The sequence below is a fragment of the Podarcis bocagei genome (assembly GCF_964188305.1).
Source record: "Podarcis bocagei genome assembly, chromosome: 16".
Taxonomy (NCBI): domain Eukaryota; kingdom Metazoa; phylum Chordata; class Lepidosauria; order Squamata; family Lacertidae; genus Podarcis; species Podarcis bocagei.
The window spans coordinates 29,585,075-29,607,771 of NC_138142.1; the positions used below are offsets into that span (position 1 = coordinate 29,585,075).

At 47.0% G+C, this 22,697-nt stretch overlaps 1 protein-coding gene across 1 annotated transcript; it reads right to left on the reverse strand.

Moving 5' to 3' along the window:
- Positions 1-1,711: 1,711 nt before the first annotated feature.
- LOC308575451 (solute carrier family 22 member 6-A-like) lies at positions 1,712-19,335 on the reverse strand. The gene is made up of 10 exons (XM_081174124.1): positions 18,749-19,335; positions 15,076-15,179; positions 13,388-13,542; positions 12,745-12,913; positions 11,548-11,671; positions 10,346-10,461; positions 8,093-8,307; positions 7,216-7,324; positions 6,028-6,231; positions 1,712-2,129 (listed from the first exon to the last, which is right to left on the reverse strand). Exons 1-10 carry the CDS (start codon positions 19,148-19,150, stop codon positions 2,042-2,044), a joined length of 1,686 nt encoding a protein of 561 aa, XP_081030250.1. The 5' UTR covers positions 19,151-19,335; the 3' UTR covers positions 1,712-2,041.
- Positions 19,336-22,697: the final 3,362 nt, after the last annotated feature.

Here is a 22,697-nt window from a genome sequence, read left to right on the forward strand (position 1 = left end):
GGAACAGTTGCAGAAGTACTTGTGTCAGTTGGCAGCTTTGTTATTGTTGAATGTGAGACTAGGAAATTGGAAAGAAAGCAGTTAGCCAATATGATATTCATTAGTATGAAATCTTTTTAAAGATGGGGACTTCTGTGACATTTGTCTTCCCTGCAAATGATAAAAATTGGGTGGAAAACAGACAAATCACATGGGTATTGCCATAGCTAAGTGTAAATTGCCACAGGCATTGAAACTTCCCACATGATCTTGATGTTGATCTGCAACTTGTTGAATGCATAGTAAAATGTCACATGCACAGGGTCTTGCTTTGGAGGCATTTATTTGTGGGTGTCTGTCAATGAATTTTCACATGTTATATTGGTCACGTTACATTGGTCACAAGTTATTTGCCAGAAAAGCTCCCCCCCCCCCCACATTTCCCAATTTCCAATATTACCATAAGTTTGACACTTGCCCATGAAACATTAGCTGATTATGTATATTTCCACAGGTGGAAAAAAGTTGATTTATACCAGAGCTTTCTAAACTGTGTGTTGAGACATGTTAGCGTGTTGACTGCAGTGTGCAGTTGTGTCACGCGAAGGCTCCCCGTGTTCCTCCTGGGAATGGAAAGGGGTTAGTTTAACCTCCAGTTTGCTAGTAAAACTGAAATACTGTGTTGGGAAACAATGCTTGTCTAAAAAGTGTGCCACCAGCATGAAAAGTATGAAAAACTCTGATTATACTTTTTGAGAAAACACTTATCCAAGTTACAGATAAGATTCTCAAGGATGCAAAAGTTTTGCATGGGTCACATTTTTCAAAACATAATAAAAAGAAAGCATTGAAACTACCTGTGGCATGTTTCTTGAGTATTACTGTAGGGAAGGTGAAGATAGTTAAGAGTTTAATGTTAATTGGAATTAAATAATATAAGCTAAAACACAAAATATGATATAAAGGAGCTTACAAATGTTACATAGGTCACCACAGAATTCTCCAACTTCTCGAAAGATTCCATCAATGGTGTCTCCGAAAATTTTTACACATCACTTTGGAAGACAGGCGAACTAATATCAGTGTACTGGAAGAAGCAAAGATCACCAGTGTTGAAGCAATGATTCTTCAACATCAATTTTGTTGGACTAGTCATGTTGTATGGATGGCTGATCATCTTCCAAAGCAACTACTCTATTCCGAACTTAAAAATGGAAAGCGGAATGCTGGTGGGTCAACAAAAGAGGTTTAAAGACTGTCTCAAGGCAAATCTAAAAATATGTAGTATAAACACCGTCAACTGGGAAACACAGGCCTGTGAGCGCTCCAGTTGGAGAACAGCCTTTACCAAAGGTGTCATGGGTTTTGAAGACACTCAAACTCAGGGAGAAACGTGCTAAAAGAAAGGCATGCTTGGCAAATCCACACCGTGATCAACTCCCACCTGGAAACCAACAGAGTCCAGTCAACCCCTCTTCACAGGGAACTCTGGGAATTGTAGCTCTGTGAGGGGAAATAGGGATCTCCTACAACTTTCAACACCCTTAAAAATACTGGAATTCTTTGGGGAAAGCCATGGCATCATAGTGCCTTTAATCTATGGTATGAATGTGGCCCTAGAAGGAGCAATGGTAGTTTGTTTCGTTTCTAGGTATGAGATAGGTGTAGGTTGGGACTGCTTTCTAAAATGATAAGTGGGCCCCTTAGAATGAGGAAATGCACTCTGCACGTGTTCAGAGGCACCTTCATCTTTATTGTTATTGCACTGAGTCCTCCCAGCAACTGAAAATGGGAGAGTCCTATTCCCTTTCCCCCCTGGGGTATAAAAGGAAAAAGTAAAGATCAAATTATAAGACGCTAGCGCTCTCTCTCTCTCTCTCTCTAGCTCTCTTTTTAAAAGTGCCTTCAAAAATGCCCAGAATCTTCCCACACCTTCACAGTTTCCCCCTTCATAAAGCATTCCCCAGGATTAGCTCAAAACAAGCAATCAGCAAAGTATCGTGAAGACTTCTTTCCACAGAATCAAGCATCAGGGAAACATGAAAGGTCGGAGGCCTCTGGATCAGCAAGCCTCTTTGAACAGGGCCTTGTCTGGGCTCTGGAGCAAAATCTTCTCCTGGGCTATTTCTTCCACTGTCTTCTTTCTGGACCTTTCAGGGGGGAAAGAAAGAAAGATCAGCAATGGGGCTGAAAAAGGCTCAGTATCTGGGACACCCAATCATGTTTAGAGCACAGAAATAAATTTGGAAGGTTCCCCTCTATGTTCAAATATATGTAAACATTGCTATAAGGCAGGTCTGGAGAATCCCCAGATATTGGTGGCCTCTGGGTGCTCCAGACCTCCTGTACATTCAGAATTAATCTTGATTTGTTTGAGCAGTCACTTGATTTGCTTCCAGGCAGTCACTGTTATCGGTGTTGTTACGGAAATTACCGGGGGACGGGACGGGGGGGACATCTTTAAAGTTCTTAAATGTTACAAATATTATGCATAAATGTATGCTTTTGACTTGACAGCTCAGGGAAGCTTTAACAATCATATAAAATCAACTCCTTTGCCAGTTTCCTCCATTTCAACACTGTTTTGCCTTTGGAAAAACGACTCTTTTCCCTGCCATAATCCCTCAAGAGTGAGGACACGATACACGTACCCCACCCAGGGAAGTGCCCAGGGGTAACAGTTGCTGAGCAGATAGTTTCCAAAAGCCTATCACCGGGCTTGCCCCAGGTTATGGATGTACAAAGAGAGCTCTATTGTCCTTTAATGATGGGTACTTGAGAGGTGCATGGACATGTTTTGCCTATGCTAACCTTGTACCAAGGACTTGTCTGGACATGTTTGCCAAGGTTGAACTAGTGTAGCCCCTGTCTACCTCTCCCCTTTTGTGACATGTCAGTGATGTAGCAATGATGCTGTACGAACTGTATTCCGGGATATGGTGGGAAACATTTAAAAGTCCTTGTCACCCCATCCTCGGAGTTCAAACTTTCTTTTTTGAACCTGTTGCGCAATAAACTTTGGTCTACAGCCATTTGCTCTGGTTGGTGGCTGGACTCCTTCCCTTATTCCGCAGGGACCCGCGGGCTCTGCCCAACGAGCTAGGTGACTGAGCAGCCTCGCACCTAGATTTTTCCGTAACACTGTGAAATTCAGTCACATAATCTGCAAATTCAGGTTGTACAATTATAGTCAATTTGGAGCTCTTCAGAAGGAAGCCTTGCTGCCCCTAAGATAAGACTTTTTGCAAGAAGGGAAATGACGGGGCCGTAAAGCAGAAAGTGTGGGATGAGAATTTCACTTTCTCTCCATTTATCATTTTTCTAATCTTACTTTCCCTCCTCCACATTTCCACACCAGTGGGTGGGTGGTTTTTGTTGCCCTTGTGACAATTCCTCAGCATCTCCGTGCAAATTTCTCCTAATATTCTCACTTTTGTATGCAATTATACACCTTTCTGCAAAGCAATTTTTTTAATGCATTAGTGCATTTTGCACTGATATATGCATTCTTATGCACACTTTACCCTAACATGGGGGTTGGACTAGATGACCCTCAGGATCCCTTCCAACTCTAAAATTCTATGATGCTATGTGCATTTTTGCTGACATTGCTTGGCTGGAGACCTGCACAGCAAGAGCCAAGGAAGTGTGAATTCCAAAGGACAGCTGTGCTTCAATTCTTACGTCTTCTGGAATGTGTGAATTAGGTAAATTCACCTTTAAATGTGAACCGAATCTGAGTTCTCCCTAACTTCAAACCCTCTGCTCCTATGATTTCAAGCCCAAGCATGAAAACTGAGCTCTGGAGTTCAGCTTCACCTTCTCCCAGAAGGGCCAGTGTTTTGAAATCAAAAGTTGATGACTCAACACTTCTCCCTAAACCACAAAATGCCATGCTTTTTCTTCCCTCTGTTTCACATGCTCCACCAAATCCATTTTGCAAGGGATGCAGCAGGACTGATGGGCATTTGACTAACACGTATTTAATCTGCCGCCCTTCATCATGAAAATTCCAAGGATGGGATACACAAATATTTTGTTCTGAATTATCCTATTCAAAAGTATACAAGCTGTTAGCAGCAGCTAAGGGTTCCTTATGTGGGAAAAGTGGAGGTAATCTACTATACAGTCTGTCCAAGACTGGAATGATGAACAGTGGGAATTGGCCGCAAAAATGCTAAGTTAACGCACTGTTTGAGAAGTAGATAGATGGGTAAATGTTATTTCTTATTATAAAAGGAAGAGATAGTTGCCTGATACAGGCTATGGACTGACAGTGCTTTGACACATTCAGATGACTTGTGGAACCATTATGGTAAAGTTATAAAAGAATATGAAACAATATGATCCATCAGGATGAATGAGGTAGAACACTTCGTTGTATCAAGGCGTATATGATATAAAATGTTCTTGTCTTGTTCAGTTGAGCTGTTTGAGGTTTATGGATTACTTCGGAACCACTGAATGGGGTCATCCAGAGTTTTGGAGTATGTTGTCAGCAATCCTAGAGCTGGGAGGGATTCTGAGGGTGATTTAATCCAACTCTCTGCAGTGCAGGAATGTGTAAGTGGTTCATACGGGGATCAAAGCCACAACCTTGGCATTATCAGCACCATGCTCTAACCAACTGAGGCAACTGGTATGCTAATGGCACACAGCTCTACTTCTCTTTCACATCTGCAGGTGAGGCAGTGGATGTGCTGGACTGAAATATTGTCTTATAATGGATGAGAGCCAACAAACTGAAGCTTAATCCAGATAAGACCGAGGGACTATTAGTGGGCAGATCTCTAGACCGGATGGATGGGATGCTGCCTACTCTTGATTGGATTACACCCCCTCTGAAGGAGCAGGTGAGCAGCTTGGGGGTACTCCTGAATCCTTTGCTGTTGCTTGAGGCTCAGGTGGCGTGGAGGCATTCCACCATCTTGGGCTGGTGACCCAGCTGTGCCCATATCTGGACAGGGACAGCCTAATTTCTGTTGTCTATTCTCTGATAAGGGATGCAGGTGGCGCTGTGGGTTAAACCACAGAGCCTAGGGCTTGCCGATCAGAAGGTCGCCGGTTCGAATCCCCGCAACAGGGTGAGCTCCCGTTGCTCAGTCCCTGCTCCTGCCAACCTAGCAGTTTGAAAGCATGTCAAAGTGCAAGTAGATAAATAGGTACTGCTCCGGCAGGAAGGTAAACGGCATTTCAGTGCGCTGCTCTGGTTTGCCAGAAGCGGCTTAGTCATGCTGGCCACATGACCCAGAAGCTGTACGCCTGCTCTCTTGGCCAGTAAAGCGAGATGAGCACCACAACCCCAGAGTCGGCCACAACTAGACCCAATGGTCAGGGGTCCCTTTACCTTTACCTTTATGCCCTGATAACCTCTAGGTTATAGTACTACAATATGTTATATGTGGAGCTGCCTCTGGAGATCATGTAGAAAATTCAGCTGGTGCAGAATTCAGTGTCTAGGTTGCTCACTGAGGCAAGACAGTTTGAACATATTACACTGATCCTGGCCCAACTGCACTGGCTGCCAATTGGTTTCCAGACTCAATTCAGAGTGCTAGGTTTGACCTTTAAAGCCTTAAACACTTCAAGGACCATGTTTTCCCTATTAACCAACCCGGACCCTGCAATCACCATCCGAGGCCTTTCTTCATGTGCCCCCTTCACAAGAAATCGGGAGGGTGGCAACACGAGAACGGGCCATTTCTGTGGTGGCTCCCCATTTATGGAATACTCTACTCAGGGAGGCCTGCCTGGCACCTTCATTGCATATCTTTAGGCGCCAGGCCAAAATGTTTCTATATAACCAGGTATTTGGCTGATTAAAGAATATACAGCCTTTTAAAAGTGTGTGGGAGGGGAGGTTATTGCTCTTGGGGTTTTTTGTACATATTTTGTATTTTTATGTTGTAAACCACCCACAACATTCAGACAAAGGGCAGTATATAAATGTAATTAAAAATAAATACTTTGCAACAAATAATATCTGTGTGAATATAGTACAATGAAATAAATAAAAGTGTATTTGCCACAAATAACAGAGTCACTTACCTGTTCTCTACTTCTTCAATGGTATCTGGAAGGGGGACATTAAGGGTTTCGGGCAGAAAGCAAGCTATGATGCCAGAAAGGATGGGAGCTGCTCCATACATGATTGGCGGCAGGGCGACAGAGTAGTCCTCCATCATCTTGGCCAACGGGGCGACAATGCCTCCCACCCGGGCCATGGTGCTGCCAAAACCGAGCCCAGTCTGCCTAGGATGGGGGTGGGGGGCAGGGTAAGAAAAGCAGGCAAGAGATACGGCTGGGTCAAGGGATCTCTGGCAAACCTCAAGAAAAGGGCACCTGCCTGCCATGCGATCGCCGCCAACGGATGCACAGCAGCGGCGACACACCTCCAAGCCGTCCAGAGTCTGCCATCCTGTGGCAACCACCTACCCATGCCCCATGGACAGGCCAGCTCTGCTGAGGGGGCATGTTCCTTCTAGGAAGAGAAAACCCAGCCTCTTGTGCATTCAGGCGTTTTGTCAGTTTGCATTTCTTAGTGCAGAAAGCATTGAGCTGATATGTAGAGATCTTTCCTATTCTACTTAATTCAAGAGGGTTCTGGAAGCTTCTCTGTGTGAAAGAAAAAAGCAGAAGGTTACTGATGTTTGGGTTATTCCTTCTGAGAAGCTGAGTACAGCTGGCTCAAACTGGTTCTGTTATCTCTTCTGTCAAGGTCATGCTGACTATAATAGTGAGGCTGGGAGGAGGCTGGGTTTCCTTCTCCCTCTTTCTGTCTCTCTTTCTTGCTGGTGTGATGTTCTGTATATAGTGTTACGGTTTTAGTCTTATTGTAAGTTATTGTAAGTTTAAGTTAAGTCTGCTGCAACTGGATTTCTTATGGACAGGGCCAAGCCTGAATGTATTGGATTTGTGACTATTATGCTCGTTTGCCTTCAGTATCAGTAAAGCTCTGCTGGATGAAATGCCTCTGGTCTATTTTTCTGGAATCCTGCAACGTTTTTACTCTGCTAACTATACATTGCAATCTGCACTGGATCAATACTGAGTAGAATTTCAATGACAGGTATTTATTGAGATTGTTCAAGGGCACCCTAGGAGGTAGCGAGGGGCTCACCTTAGTGCCCACAGGTCCCAGGTTGGAGACCCCTGCTTTAAAGCTACCTCCATTTCCACAGGAGCCCCAGAAGTGGGTAAACAAGGGAGAAATGGTGTTGAAAAGCAGCTCCTCACCTGACAGGCGTGGGGTAGAGTTCCGTCGTGAAAAGGAAAGTGCAGTTGAAGGCCGCTGCCAAGCACCCCTTGCCAATGACGGCCAGCGTTGTCCGGATCGTCTGCAAATCTTTGGGGGAAAGGTGGGATGGGTCAGAGAGAGTGTGGCATGAACAAAGTGCGCAGCTGAGGGACTTCCTCCCCCTCCCGCTTTCTATAGGGTTGATGTGCTGATTTGTCAAGAATAATTAACAGACTAACACATTGGTTTCTCGTTTTCCCCCACTTAAACTTGGCTCTCCACATTTCTGCAGCAATTTGCGATTTTAATTTCTAGTCTCACATTTTAGTGCTGATTTCTCCTAATGAATTGGCCCGCCCACCCGTGTCCTCCACACATGCAAGTAAGAAGCATTATCAGAGTTCAAGGACACATTTCCAGCCAAAACACTCAGGAAGATATGGCTGGGGAGGAACTGTAGCCCAGAAAGAGTTCCAGAGGGCCAGATAGGGAGGTCTTGAGGGCCGCATTCAGCTCCTTGGCCTGAGGTTCCTTATACCTGCTGGAAAGGTTGTGCTTTGGGTTTATAAACTTGCTGTGGCTGTAATATTGATGCAGAGGCACCGCCACTCAATGGCTGCAGTGCTGATAATAAATTGGAATCACAGAATTATAGAGTTGGAAGGGACCACAAGAGTTATCTTGTGCTTTGTGAGAGTGACAAAAACATTTAGCTTTGTGGAGATCTCGGAAATGAAGGAGATCAGAGGCTCAGCATATCTGTGGGAGGTGGTCTCTTTGGGCCTTCAGCCTGTGCCAAAATGTCTCCAGCTGGACATCTTGCAGTGTATCTAAAAGTGAAAGGTGAGGCCTGGCGGAAAGTGAGCCAACACTCACCTGGGGGCACAAAGATGTTGATGATGATGATGATGCCAGCCAGGATGAGGAAGGACGCGAGGCTGATTCTCCTCCCAATGTAGCTCATGGTAATGGTCACGATCACCTTGGCTGGGAAGTCAACGGCCCCGAAGATGACCTGGATGAGGTAGATGCTGACACCAAAATTCTGGAGGTCCATGGCCAGCCCGTAGTAGGAGAAGCTGACTGAGAACCTGACATGAAGATAGAGACAAGGCAAGATTCAAGAAGGTGTGAGAAGAGGCTCATCCTGCTCTGTCACCTGACAGCAGCCATTTCCTCAGGCTGCAGCAGAAAGGGAGATGCAAAGCAGGGCTACTTCATCAACTCTTGAGTGGCCAGCTCCACTGAGTTCCTCTCCCTGGACTGTTTCATTCGTGTGGGTCATTACGTTATGCAACTTTAGGAACTGGAGCCCAAACTTACTTGCCTTCCCTTTCCCTCCTCGTCACTTTTTTGCTTTTGTCATGTCTCTTAGACTGTAAGCCTACAGGCAGCAAAGGCCTTATTTTTACTGAGCGTACGTAAGCCACTCTTGGGACCTCCTTGGCTGAATAAATAAATAAATAAATAAATTGATAATTTATGGGATGCTTTTGGAAAAGTCTTCCTAACAGACAACATTAACGAGTCTTTGACAAATCAATCTCTAAACTGTAGCTTCCCATTTATGGTGCCTGCCCTGTGGAACAAACAATTACATAACTTTCCGAAGACATCTGAAGGCAGCCCTGTATCGGGAAGTTTTTAATGTTTTATGTCTCATAATGTTTTTATATTCTGTTGGTAGCCACCCAGAATGGCCAGGGCAACCCAGTTGGATGGGTGGGGTTTAAGTAATAAATTAATAATACTAATATTAACACTACTAATAATAAATTAAATGAAAGGGGAGCATTTAGTCCAGAAAATCTTGATTTTCTGTCTCTTAAATAATCAGACAAATTCCGTAACCTTTGACATTTCCATGAACCTTCACGTTTTCCTTCCACGGAGGAGAAAGGGGTCTGTGCTCCTTTTCTCCAACCAGTGGGGACTAGCTTCAGTGAACCAATCAACCAACTAGCTTCAGTGACTATACTCCAAAGTAGCTCCTTGTTTTGCAAATCTTAGACCTTCAGCTGGCCTTTCAAGACCTGAGCTGCTAGTTCAAAGGAGGAATCTTTATAAGGCTTGTCCTGAGCAGTTTTAAGGCACATAAAGATTGCTCAGTCAGAGCTATTACACAGCTCAGATCTAAGGTACTGCAAGTGGATTTTGCTGGAGATGTAATAGTTCAGAGCTTTATGAACAAGAGTTGAACCAAACAATATAGTTTTCTGTTAGGATGTCCTAAAGCATGCTGTATGAAAGCTGCAGTTTGATAGTTTTAAAGCAGGAGTGGAGAATGTTTTTCAAACCAAGGGCTGTGAACTGCCCTGAGACCTGTGGTATACATAGAGAAGTATATATAGGGCAGTATACTACTACTACTACTACTACTACTACTAATAATAATAATAATAATAATAATAATAGCTTTCCAGACAACTTTCTGGAGTCCATGTACCAGTGATGCATGAGGTCATAGGCAAAGGTGGGCAGAGATATGAAGGTAAATGTTGCCTTTGTGTAGTAGACTAGTTTCTGCACGTTATGTACTAAGCTTGGATCCTAGAACAACAGGCAAGTAGGATCCTAGAATGCAACAACTGATTGGCCTGCAGTAGCAGCCCAATCAGGCTCCAGGAGAGAAGCAGAATCAGCCAATCAGATGGGACTCGTTGTGTAAAGAATGTATATAAAAGCCTGAGGTTGTTTTTTTTGGGGGGGGGATTCATCATTGTTTTACAAGCTGCAATAAAGAGCATGAAATCACTGCAGGACTCCGAGTATATTTCACTGCACATGCTCAATCATACTGCCGCATCCTCCATCCAGGCAACCAAGAAGCAAGGGCATGTTTCCAAGCCAGGCCAAACAACTCTTAAGAGGGTGCAAAACCAGGCTGGTAAGAGGTGTGGTTCAGGAGGGAGACTCTTAAGGGCCAGATAGAGAGACTTGTAGGGTCACATTTGACCCTGGGGCTTGATGTCCCCCATCTCTATTTTACAGCAATAAATATTGGTGCCTATGCTTTGATAATGGGTCACATTGTCAGGCAGTTCCTAAACCTCCCTCTCCTCAGGTTCCCGAAGTTGGAATGGAACTCCCTCCTTCCTGAGTCTGCTCAGATGGAACAAGTTCTCTCACCACACTATGGAGAGGCAGCAGAAAATGCGCCGGATGGCTGGTGTGCGCACCAGGTCAGAGATGGTGTAAGAGGCCTTGGCTGTGGACAGTTCTTTCTCCATGTTGGAAAGCAGAACCTGTGGTGGGTGTGTAAAAACAGGTGGGTGAGCTCCAGTGATGTCCTTAAGCACGGGCGTAGCCAGGATTTATTTTAGAGGGGGGGCAGGCATTAGGTTGGGAGAGCAGAACAGACATAAATGGTGATGTAATTGGTCAGTTAGTTAAGTATTTTTAATTATTTGCTTGATTTAGGGGGGACAGCAGCTGCCTCTCTGGCCCCCAGCTACGCCCATGTCCTTAAGCAGCCTTTCTGAGCCTGAGACCTTGAGACATCATTGGACTACAACTCCAATGAGCCTCTGCCAGTCAGGGATGATGGGAGTTGTAGTCCAACAACATGAGGAGGGCACAAGGCTGGGGAAGGCTGACCTTCAGAATCAGCCGCTGCTCTTCCTCCTAAAAAGCACAATCAATGCACAGCACAAAACTAGATTTTGGTGAGAATTGATCGTGTGATTTACCCCAGGGAAATTTGGGTTAACATTATCAAACAGGAAGTTCTAGGGCCTGTTTTACACAGGCAGCTTCCCTTCAGTGAAAGCGGGAATTTCCAGATGACCTGTTTATTGAGCATTTATCCCAATTCCCCCCACCCACAAAGTTTGGCTGTTTATTGAGAAATTACACTGATTTGCCTGCAGGGAACGTGGTTGCTATTGTGTCAAACAAAATGTGATCCCACACCTTCCATTGTGCATTTCCTCACTGTATTCCTCATATCTCAAATAAAGTCCAAATTTGGGAGGGAAGTGAGTTACAGGATTTCAGCAGCGACTTGCAGGTCAGTATGACTTGCCCCAAAAGTTTTGCAGGAGCAAATAAACGCGGGACTGCACATAACTGCTGCAATTCTACCAACAGGACCAAATCATCATGAATGCACAATAAAAAGGATGTCTAGAGGAGCCCATAATCTAACTTCTGTGTAAGCTTTGTGCGAGCAAATCAGTGTAAATGCTGCATATCAGCTTCACCAGGAGGTGCCCTGATTCTAGCAGGCTTTGCTCTCCAGAGGCTCCCAAGACTTCTATTTTCTACATAGATTCATCTGGATTGACAGCCACCTGGATATGGAGAGCCACCTCCCTCCACCGGCTTCATACCTCTGTGGTGATGCTGGCTCCAGCTTCCTCCTTGCCATTGACCCGGGCAACCCTCTGGAGGACCTTGACAGCTGTGCTCGCCTTTCCCGAAAGGAGCAGCCAGCGAGCTGACTCTGCAAACCACCTGTGCCAAAGAAGCCAAGACTCGTCATCTTGGCCAACAGTAAAATCCATCCACAAACCTTCAGGTGGTAAAACGGAACTGAATCCTTTTGTTGTTGTTTTCTCAACGAGGGAGAATTCGATTAAAGAAAATGAAGAAGAGAAAAGAATCCTGACTTGAATATGCTTGCAAACATTTGAATTGACCCTGTTTTCTCATTCTAATCCAGTTCTCTGTCTGTGGTCTTTTTTAAAAAATGTTTTTATTCATTTTTCATGGTACAGAAAACACCTTTTGCGGAAACAATTGTTACAAAAGTAAACCACAAATGACTTGTCCTGATAAAATTACAGACTTTTGTCATGCTACGTAATAAAATTTCGTTTGATCGCTCTAAAAGATCACGCCACATTTTCTCCATGAGCGCTGGGTGTATTCCTGCCACAGTCCAAACAATTTATGTATTCAGTAAACATTTGCCATATGTTATAAAAGGAATAGGGATCCTGCTTGCCCTTTGCCGCTCTGACTTGACATGTCAATTTCTCAGCCAGTTCTATTGACCATACACTGGTGTACCACAAATCGATATTAAGCCCAGTGCCAGTTTCTCCAGCATCTGGCTATCTCCATATGGACGGCTGTCAATAGAAAGACCAAGAGGTCATCATTGGGGTAATCTTGAGCAGGTGAGAGCATAAGGCCAAGCGCAGGATACATTTCAATTGTTTTGTTATATATATCAAGCTTATTTATTTGAAAACAGCATTCCAGCATCTCTTTGTACCCCAACACAGCACCCTGAGGAAGAGGAGGGGTCCGATCTGAGCAGCAGCAGAAGAAGAGGAGTTTGGATTTGATATCCCGCTTTATCACTACCCGAAGGAGTCTCAAAGCAGCTAACATTCTCCTTTTTCTTCCTCCTCCACAACAAACACTCTGTGAGGTGAGTGAGGCTGAGAGACTTCAGAGAAGTGTGACTGGCCCAAGGCCACCCAGCAGCTGCACGTGGAGGAGCGGGGAAGCGAACCCAGTTCCCCAGATTACGAGTCTGTCGCTCTTAACCACTACACTACATTGGCAGCACAACATACCAAGAGTAGAGGAGAAAAACAAAGAAGGGCACCGAGAAAGTCAGCTGCAGCCATTGCCAGTCTGGGATGCCGTAGGCCAAGCCAGCCAGCAGGATCTGGCCCAGCGTGTACACGAAGCCAGTGATCGCAATGGTGATGGTGCGGTACTTGGTGGGAATCCACTCCACAACTAGAAGGGAAAGGAAAACACTTTCAGGTTTTTGCCTTGCCACTCACACCCGACAGATCATCCGCCTGGGCCTTCCGGTATGGAATTTAGACCCTGCACCAGGAGTTGCCGACCTTTCTCGGGCAAGTGGTAGATTTGGAATTCTGAGAAAGTGCTGAAGCACCACTTTAGCTAATGGGGCCTCCCGCTGCCGCTGCGCCACCAGAGCACGATTTCTGTTCTCATCCTGAAGCAAAGTTCTTAACCTGAAGCACTATTTCTGGGTTAACAGAGTCTGTAACCTGAAGCGTATGTAACCTGAGGTACCACTGTACTTTGAGAAGTGTCCACACAACTGGCTGGCCTTGGTCTAGGCTGCTTTGCTACTAATTATTGACAGACATATCCTCCATTGATGAATCAAATATAGAATGTTCAGATAAATCCCTACATTGCGCAAAAGTTCCCAGCCAGCACCACTAGCTCTGCTCTTACCCAAACAGGCAATGCTGAGGCCAAATCCAGAGAGCGCCATGCCGCTCAGGAACCGGAAGATGCAGTAGGAGATAAAGTTGGGCGAAAAGGCTGCACAGGTCCCCATCACTGCCATTTGCATAAAGGACCAAATGAGGAGAGGCTTGCGGCCGTACCTGCAGGCACAGAGAAGCGAAAACAGCTGGAATACCAAGGCATTGGTGATGTTGGGGTGGCCTTCGTCTTGTGCCTCCTCTGCAAGAGGTCCTGAGAGTAGCAACACGAGAACAGGCCTTTTCTGTGGTGGCCCCCCATTTGTGGAATGCTCTCCCCATGGAGGCTCGCCTGGCACCTTCATTATATATCTTTAGGCACCAGCTGAAAACATTTCTCTTCTCCCAGGCCTTTGGCATTTAACTATCTTTGGTCTTTTAGAAATGGGCAATATGTTTTTAATGTATTTTTTTTTCTCCCCCCCCCTTGGTTTTAATGTATCCATGTGGGGTTTGGGGGGGGCTGACTGGCTGGCTGGCTGGTTGGTTGTAAGTCACTTTGGATTGCCTTGGGGAAGATAAAGCCACTACCAGATTCACAAAATAAATAAAATGATATATTTTTTAAAAAAAACTGTAAACTGCTTGAGGGCAGAGACTGCCTTATTACCAGTCATTTAAGCAGCTCCAGGAGCCTTTTCTCAGTTAAAGAGCGGGTAAAAATTGCTCCTCATAAGATATGTTGATTAATTGACTAACATTCCTTGGGACAGTCCTATAGCTAATTTATAACGTGGACGATATCATTTGGATTCCCCAGAACTCCATCTTGCCTGCAGCTTCCTCTCCCAACAGTGCCAACCCACAAGTAGGCCGTACCACCCAACTTGTTAGTATTTATATTGTATTGTATTTGTCTTATATTTCACAAAGAATAAGTGGTATCGGGGTAATGAGGTGGCAGTTGGCAGTTGGTTAGTTATTCTTTGACTAAGACTGTGGGAATGTGGTGACTTCAAGCTGACACCTAGGTGTTGTGACCTGGGACCCAGGTGAATGTTGTGGCCCAGGAAGTATGCCAGAACCCACAGCACACGCAAACCTATGCTTATATCCTCTTCCCTCATTTAACTGTCCACTTGCTAATTAAAACCTTGAAACTAAAACCAGATGCAGGTGTGTTAGTTAGTTGGGAAACGTTTATATATCTGTTTTCCACACTTAATGCAACGAGTGTTCATTTTAAGAATTGAAAAATCCGTTTTCTTGTGTCCCTGCACCCCCAGTTAGTGAGCAGAAGACGCATTTCTGCTATGCAAAGCAGCGCCCTTTCACTCATTACCTGGCAAGAAGCTGTCGACCTTCCAAAGCAGAAACTTCCAAGTCAAGGGGACAATGAATTCTCCTGACTTGGACAAGTCTTCATGTAGCAGATAGCAGAAAAGCAACATTTTGTATGAGGCAGAAGGGTAGTGAACTGATCAACTCTGTTCAGAACTATTGGTTGCCATGGTGCGGCTAGTAGATAGCAGCTCTTTGTAAACCAATTATAAGTGAACATAGGTTTTGAAAGAAAAAGGACTAAACCCTCTCTTGGGCTCAAGGGTAGTTCAACCGTTGCCAAGATTTCTTTATCTCCAACCATTGCCAAGATTTCTTTACCTTCAAGTCTTGTTTAAGGTGTCTGTTTTATCACAAAAAGCGAATTCAGCTTACCTATCGGAGAACCCCCCAAGGACCACTGCTCCAACCAGCACACCAGCCATGTAGATCGATTGGGCCATATCCCGAAGCTTCCGTCGCTCACAGACTAGATCCCACTGTTGTAGGAGAAGGAGACTAGGTTAGGGGACAGAAGCTTGAGGGGAGCATCCTGGGCCACAGAGCCATGGCTTTGGGAGGGGCTAAGGTTGCCATTGCACCCAGGATTGTTGCAGTTGCACCCTCGACAGGCAATGGGACCCTTTACTTCTTCTTTTTCTCTTCTTTTATTAAAGATTTTCTCGATTTACGAAAGTGTTTGCAATGTCTCTCATTTTTTTTTCCCATGTAACATTTTTACAAATCAGTTTCGTTTGTTGAGACATTAGGAAGAAAAGGGAGAAAGAGGTGGAGGGGGGGAAGATGGGTCGGGGTGGGGTCAGGTGGCAATGTTTCTATTTTACTTACTATATGTAGGGTTTGGTGTCAGCGTTGCTTGTGCAGGTTCTTTGCTGTTCGCTTGTGTTCCTTTGGTGGTGAGAGAGGTTGGGGTTGGCCGAGGGTGTGGCTATTCATTTGTGGTTGGCTGTGGTGGTCTTTGTTTTCATGTGTGAGTGGTGTGTGTGTGTTTTGGATCAGGTTAGCCATATTGATTTGTATGCTGGTGGATTTTTGTCGTTGTCTTGTTGGGCTGTGTATGTGATAAAGGCAGTGGCGTAGCATGGGGGGTGCAGGGGGGGCCGGCCGCACCGGGCGCAACATCTGGGGGTTAGGGTTAGGGTGCGCAAATCCACGGGTTAGGGGGCGCAAATCCACGGGTTAGGGGGCACAAATTACTTGCCTTGCCCCGGGTGCTGACAACCCACGCTACGCCACTGGATAAAGGGACCCTTTGCTTCTGTCCACACCTAGTGCTCAGCTCTCAAACCTGAGAAGCTAGCCTTTTGCACGTGTGATTCTGAGCATGTGCAGAGGGCCTTTCCCTAGTTACCAAATGACAGCAGTGATTTCTGTACAGAACAAACTTTGGTGTGCAAAGCTACCCAGATACAAGGCTGAATGAATGCTGAGTCTGGCTCGACTGCCTGCACATCTATCTGTTTTTATAAGAAGGCCTGGCAGAGCACAGAATCGCCTCCAGCACCCACCTTCCCACCCCTGTGGCTTGTTATAACACGACAAGGATGAAGGGGGAGCTGAAGGACTAGAATGTAGGACAAAAAATTTTGCTGTCTCCTGAAAAACCAGCTGCTCCCTTGGCTCAAGATCACTGCCAGCAGCAGTGCCTGCTGGCTTTGAATTATTCTCTTCCCAGCAGGGCTGTCAATTACCACCCTGTTTATCCACCGGACGCAAACACCCCATGCGGATCCTGTTGCTGAACCCCTTGTTTGCTGGAAAGTCCCAAAGGCTCACTTTCCTTCTCTCTCCCACCTTCTCCCTCTTCCTTGTGGGGCAGAAGTGGGGTATCAGTGGACCTCCAGATGTTGCTAAGCTCCCATCGTCCCTGATCATTGGCCATGCCGGCTGGGGCTTATGGGATTTGTAGTCCAATTGAAGGGATACAGGTCCCCCCACCACACCTGAAGGGCTCTGCAACAGTTGTTGTTCTTCTACGCTCTGGGCTGAAGGAAGCTGAAGCCCACAAAACCCTGTAAGGCACACACACACAGATTTCTCATCCACTTACAGAAATGCATGGAGATGGCCAATTACTGATTATTGTTATTCAAGATAGAACAGAGCCTCCATGCAGAGGAACAGTGTACCACTGAGTACTGCCTGCCCTGCTTGAGGGCTTTCCAAACAATCGAGAACACAGGTTGATGGACTAGATTTCATCAGATCCAGCAGTGGAGGCTCTCGGCTATCGCCTGCTCCGGAGTGGTGCAGTAGTGAGAGATATGGGCTGGGGCTTGGGAGACCAGGGTTCGAATCCTCACTCAGACATGAATAACTTTGGGCCAGGTGCATGGCTTTCAGCCCAGCCGTCCTCACAGGGTTGATGTGCGGATAAAAATGGGGAGGGGGGGGAAGAACCAGGAACACCACCTTGAGCTCCTTGGAAGATGGGATATAAATGGAGTAATAAATAAAGTAACATTTGGTTCTCTGGACAGATTATGTTGGGCTTGGCTCCAGATTTAAATCCCACCATTCTCATTTCTGTTGCACAAATCTGTCTACCTATCTATTCCCACCTCACCCCATCTTTCTTCCCCGCCTCAGTTTCCTATTTGTAAAATGAGAACAACTTCTTTCTTAATTATATTTACATCCCATCATTTCTCCAAGGAGCTCAAGGCACCCCATTTTAACCTTGCAACAACCTTGTGAAGTAAGTCGGGCTGACAGACGGCGACTGGCCCATTGGCACTGACTGAGAGAAGGGTCGGAGCATGTGCAGACTGCCCCAAATTCAATCGCCAACATAGCTGGAAAAGACCACTCCAGCCCCAATCCCACACTGGCTCCTGTTTAGCCCTTAAACGAGATGAGACAGGACCACCCGAAAAGTTTACATCAAGAGGAGAGGAGGGGAATAGCAAAGATATGACCTTGGGAGGAGTTGGACAATGGTTAAAGCAAAGCTACACAGCGACAAGTGAGGAAACAGTGAGGCTTTCAAAAGGCATTTAAAAACAATGTGATGTACTTTATGGACAGTCTCAAACCTGGAAGGCCTCTCCAAAGGAGCTCAGCAATTGACGCAGAGGTGGGCCTCCAGACTACTCCTCTAGACTACAACACCCATCATTCCTGACCATTGGCCTTTCTGAAGAACCAGGAAGACCTTACCCTTTTCTTTTAAATAAAAGGGGGGGGGGAGAGAAGTGCTGTAGCTCAGTGGTAAAGCATCTGCTTTTCATGCAAAAAGTCCTGGGTTCAAATCACGTCTCTGGGGAAAGCTTGGGAAGTTCCCTGCCTGAAACCCTGGAGAGCCACAGCCAATCAGTGTGGCCCAACTGTGCATAAGACACCTGCATTGCTATGCTGTTATTATTGCTTTCCAAACTCCAACTAAGGATGTAAGGAGGCAGACATTTCCGTCCCATTCCATGTTCCTCGCAATCAGCAGCGTTTCTGTCCTGCTGCAGCTCGGCTTCTGCTGAAACCAGTGCTATTTGTCTCACTATCTGCTGTGGCCGAAACCAACATAATTAATTGCGTAAATGGCTATATAACGAACTTCCATGCATTTCAGCGGAAGGGGGATGTCAGAAACAATGCAGAAAACAATGTAATTATTTATGTAACATTTGTGGACCGAATAAACCCAACAGTAGCAATTTGCTTGCATGATTTCCCTTCCTGACCTCGAGCGCACATGCAAAGGGTGGTGATTTCTGCTCCCGTTCCCATTTCTGGTGCAGTTATCTGAAATCCTCAGATGCAACACTGGAAACCACTCCCAGAACTGCTCAGACTAAAACCCTGCATCTGTGTTTCTCAAACTTAGGTCTGTAGCTGTTGTTGGACTACAGCTCCCATCATTCCTGACCACTGGTTCTGCTAGCTAAGGATGATGGGAGTTGTAGTCCAACAACAGCTGAGGAACCCAAGTTTGAGCAACATTGCCCTCCATCAATATGCATTCATTTGGCATATAATATGCTCCCTTACGTACCTGCTTCCTTTCAGACTTTTCCATTCCTCCAAGCTAGCCTTCCCCCTCTTCCCCTCTCACCTTGCTGACAATGGTGGAAGTGTATGTGGTCGTATCATACACCCATCCATCAGCACACAGCTCGGTTTCCGCCTCAGTCTGGTTTGCCTTGGTGGAATTGGAGTCAAGGAGATGCCACTGGGGATGGACAAAACGCCAACACTTTTCCAGCTCTTCTTTGCTGTTCGTGGGGATACCAACTCTGAGCAGGTCGCTGGCTTCCAGAGGCCAAGTGGTGTTGGGGTACCCACTGCTGTTGGTGGAGATGTGGATCTGGCAGTGATGTCCTGGGATGGCAGCGGTGAAGTTCTGGAGAAGGTTGTGACCTGCCATCAGCACAATGGGGATGGACAGAAGCATGGTGTGGATTAACTGAAAGCGGCCCATGCCTCCGACTTGGTCCAGGAACTCTGCAAAAGTCATGGTGTTCTGAGAGATTCCTTGCTTTGGGGAGTTGCAGGCGGCTTGTGTAGATCGATGGAGCGATGGACAGGCAGATAGACCTTGCGAGCCCAAAAAGCAAATTCTCTCGGCGTTAAGGTAAGATTCAAAACCCTGTCGTGGGAAAATTAAGGCAGATCAGCTTAGCAAATCCACCGCAGCTGGAAAGATTTGGTTTAATATGAGCCTGGTTGTGACCGCAGGACCTTGTGGAGGAGACAAACAAAACTGTCTCGCTAAGGGAGTGTCTTAATTTACCTAACAAACAGCTTTCAACAGGACGGCGGGATCGTTTTGGATAAAAAATGGCTCAAATTATCTCTCTGGGAAGCTGTGGGTCTTCTGCCAGTCTGGGAATGGAGCCACACACTTGCAAGAAGTCTGTGTGTCTTCTCTTCCACACTCACCATGTGCTACTCAGGCTTCTTCTGGAGGATATATATATATATATATAATCTCCCTGGTGTTTATTCTTCAATCCTGCAAGAGGAATCCACTCTTTGGTGAAGGAGGAAAACGTCAGAAGCAGCCACAGGTCAAATAATGTTCTCTCCTCACTTTTGCCAGGGAATCTTACTGGCTCTCCCCTTTACCAGGTCTTTGAGTGGATTATTTATGTAAAACAGTAAGCAGCTCACTCCGTTAAAGTTTTACTCTTGTTTTAAGGGATTAACTAAAAGTTTTAGAAAGCAAGTGGAGAGCCAGAGAGATGTGGAAGAAAGTGCAGCAACAGCCAGCAGAGATTTGTAACTGTTCTCATTTAGGGTTAGGAATGTGTCAATCATGTGCCACGACCACCCCTCATTCTCTGCCCCGCCGCCCAAAAGCTTGCTGGTCACTGGTCACCCAAACAGTGTAGATTGAAGATTTGCCTAACCAGGGTCTTCTTTAGCGGAACAGTTGATGCTCCGCAGTGCAGTGGATCTGGTGGTTGTGTGGCACGAAAGTTCAAAGTTGTAAGTGCCGTCCCATTGCTTATGTAGTATGACGATACATAGAAGGGGTCGGGGTGCATGCAAGTTTCTGGAGGAGAAGTGAGTCAGCAGAAAAGAAAGAGCAAGAGAGGGCCCAGGTATGCATAACTTCCCCATAAGCTCATAGATATGCATGGATTTAAATGAAGGGTGAGGAACCTCAGGCCAGGGGGAGGGTGCAGCCCCCTTCCCCAGGCCTCTTGATATGACCCTCTATCAGCCCCTCCAAGTGTCCCTATTTTCCAGGGACAGTCCCAGATTTACAGAAGCTGTTCCCATTTCTGATTTGATCCTGGAATGTCCTGCTTTTCCTTAGGACATCCCTATTTTCATCGGAGAAATACTGGAGGGCATGGAGTTGCGCAAACACTGAGATAAGTAACTATGCAACCTTTAGAAGACACCTGAAGGCAGCCCTGCCTAGGGAAGTTTTTAAACATTTACAGTGGTACCTCTGGATGCGAATGGGATCCGTTCCAGAGCCCCGTTCGCATCCTGAAGTGAATGCAACCTGCTTCTGCGCGTGCGCGGGTCGCGATTTGCTGCTTCTGCACATGTGCGTGACGTCATTTTGAGCATCTGCACATGCGCGAGTGGCGAAACCCAGAAGTAACGCGTTCCGTTACTTCCGGGTCGCCGCGGAGCGCAACCCGAAAAGGCTCAACCTGAAGCGTATTCAACCCGAGGTATGACTGTAATGCTTTACATATGTTGGAAGCTGCCCAGAGTGGCTGGGGCAACCCAGTCGGATGGGCGGGATATAAAAGAAATAACATTATTATTATTATTGCGGAATAGGATGTCCCTTTTCCCATCGGAGAAATATTGGAGGCTGTGCTCTATGGCTTCTCCATATGCCTCTGTGTTCTTTCCAGGACATGTCTCCATCCTCAGACTAGGCCTCTCAAAAGCCCTGCTTCTTCTTGCTTTTTTGTAAGGCGGGGTTGTGTCCTTGAACTCAGACACTACCTCTTGCTTACCCAATTGGAGGATGGAGAAATGTACAAGGGATCCGTGCATGTAGAAGCCAACCCCGTTGCTCCACCCACTTTGACTCCGCCCACTGCTGGATGGAAGGTAGAGAGAGGCGTGTGAGTACACTGACATTTGTTGCTTCTACTTGCACCCCCCCCCCCAGGGCATGTGGCTCCTGGAAGTGGAATATGGCCTTTGAGCTGAGAAAGGTCCCTCCCCGATTTCATCATAGCGGAAACAAGACATTGACCAGGTAACCTCATACCCCTCAACCATCCTGATTTGAATGGGACATCCTGGAATTACAGAAGCCATCTTGGCTTCTGATCGGATCCATCTTTTGGTCTGGTATTTTGGCACGAGTGAGCAGACTCCCACTAGAGCACCAGACCAAAGGACGCTCGTTTTGGGGGTCTCTCTCACGAGTCAGCTGGTTCCCGCAAGAGCACAGGACCAAAAATGAGCATCCCGATTTTGATCGGTGGGATGTTGGAGTCTGCCTGCTCAATACCTGCTCCCCATCCCTGTTATCCTTCCTTAAGGTTCTTTTGCTATTTAAAACAGATTTGGAGCAGGCATCCCAAACAAACAGAGGAACTGATCCCCTTTCAAATATAAGACCCTCCGCCATAAATTTGGCCAGGTGGCCCCTAGCACAGTGTTTCCCAACCACTGTTCCGTGGCACACTAGTGTGCCGCGAGATGTTGCCTGGTGTGCCGCGGGAAAAATTAAAAAATTCGAAAGATTTTTTTTTAAGTCAAATTTTCGATTGGGGCGCCGTCACTAGATGGCCCCTGGGGTTCCCTCCCTCCCTCCCGCTCTGCGCCTCCCTCCTCCTCCTCCTCTTCCGGGGAGGCCCTTCCTGGCTCTCGGCCAAGGCTTGGCGGCTGCCACTCACTCACTCGCTCGCCCACCCGTCCCTCCATCCCTGCACCCGGCCTCCCCCCCTCCGTCCCCGGCGCGGGGGCTGCCGGGATCCGTAGTCCCCTCGCCCTTGGGCTCCGCGCCCGCGCGGGGTGCGCAAACTACGTTTCCCAGCGTGGCCTGGCGGGCCGGGCGTTTTGTTTGAAGCGCTCTTCTCCCGGCCATGGAATGAGCGCAGCGGTGGCGGCCGGGCGGGCAGGGGCTCTTCCGCGCAGACCCCGCGCAGCCTGCCTGCGCCCCCGCGGAGATTGGGCGGCAGGATGGAGCCCGGGGATCCCCGCGGAGGCGGAGCGGCGGAGGCGGAGGCTGCCCCCCAGGTAGGGCTGCGTCGGGGGGGGGGTTATTTTTGCAATGCTGCATCCGCGCCGGAGGGGATGCATCGGACCGCGGGGAGACCCCTTGGCGGGCGTGCAAGGCAATGCATGCGTGCAGGCGTTGCATGGAGTGCAGTGCAATGCAATGGCAATGCGGTGCCCTGCATGCATGCATGCAACTTCCACCGGCGCTCCGGACTTGGCAGGTGAGGGGGGTCCCCAGTGGGCGGCAGAGAGAGCCGGGAGGGCGAAGGGGAGCCGGGGGGGAGCAGCGCTGCTCCCCGAGCCGAGCCCGGGGGGAAACTTTGGCGTCGTTGCGCCGGGTGTTGGAAGCGGAGGCT

Coding starts and splice junctions, on each gene's coding strand:
- LOC308575451 (XM_081174124.1), bottom strand. CDS start 19,150: ATGACTTTTGCAGAGTTCCTGGACCAAGTCGGAGGCATGGGCCGCTTT. Junction 8,308..10,345: donor TGCTGCCTCTCCATAGTGTG/GTGAGAGAACTT, acceptor TCTTCATGTCAG/GTTCTCAGTCAGCTTCTCCT. Junction 2,130..6,027: donor ATTGAAGAAGTAGAGAACAG/GTAAGTGACTCT, acceptor CCCCCCTGAAAG/GTCCAGAAAGAAGACAGTGG.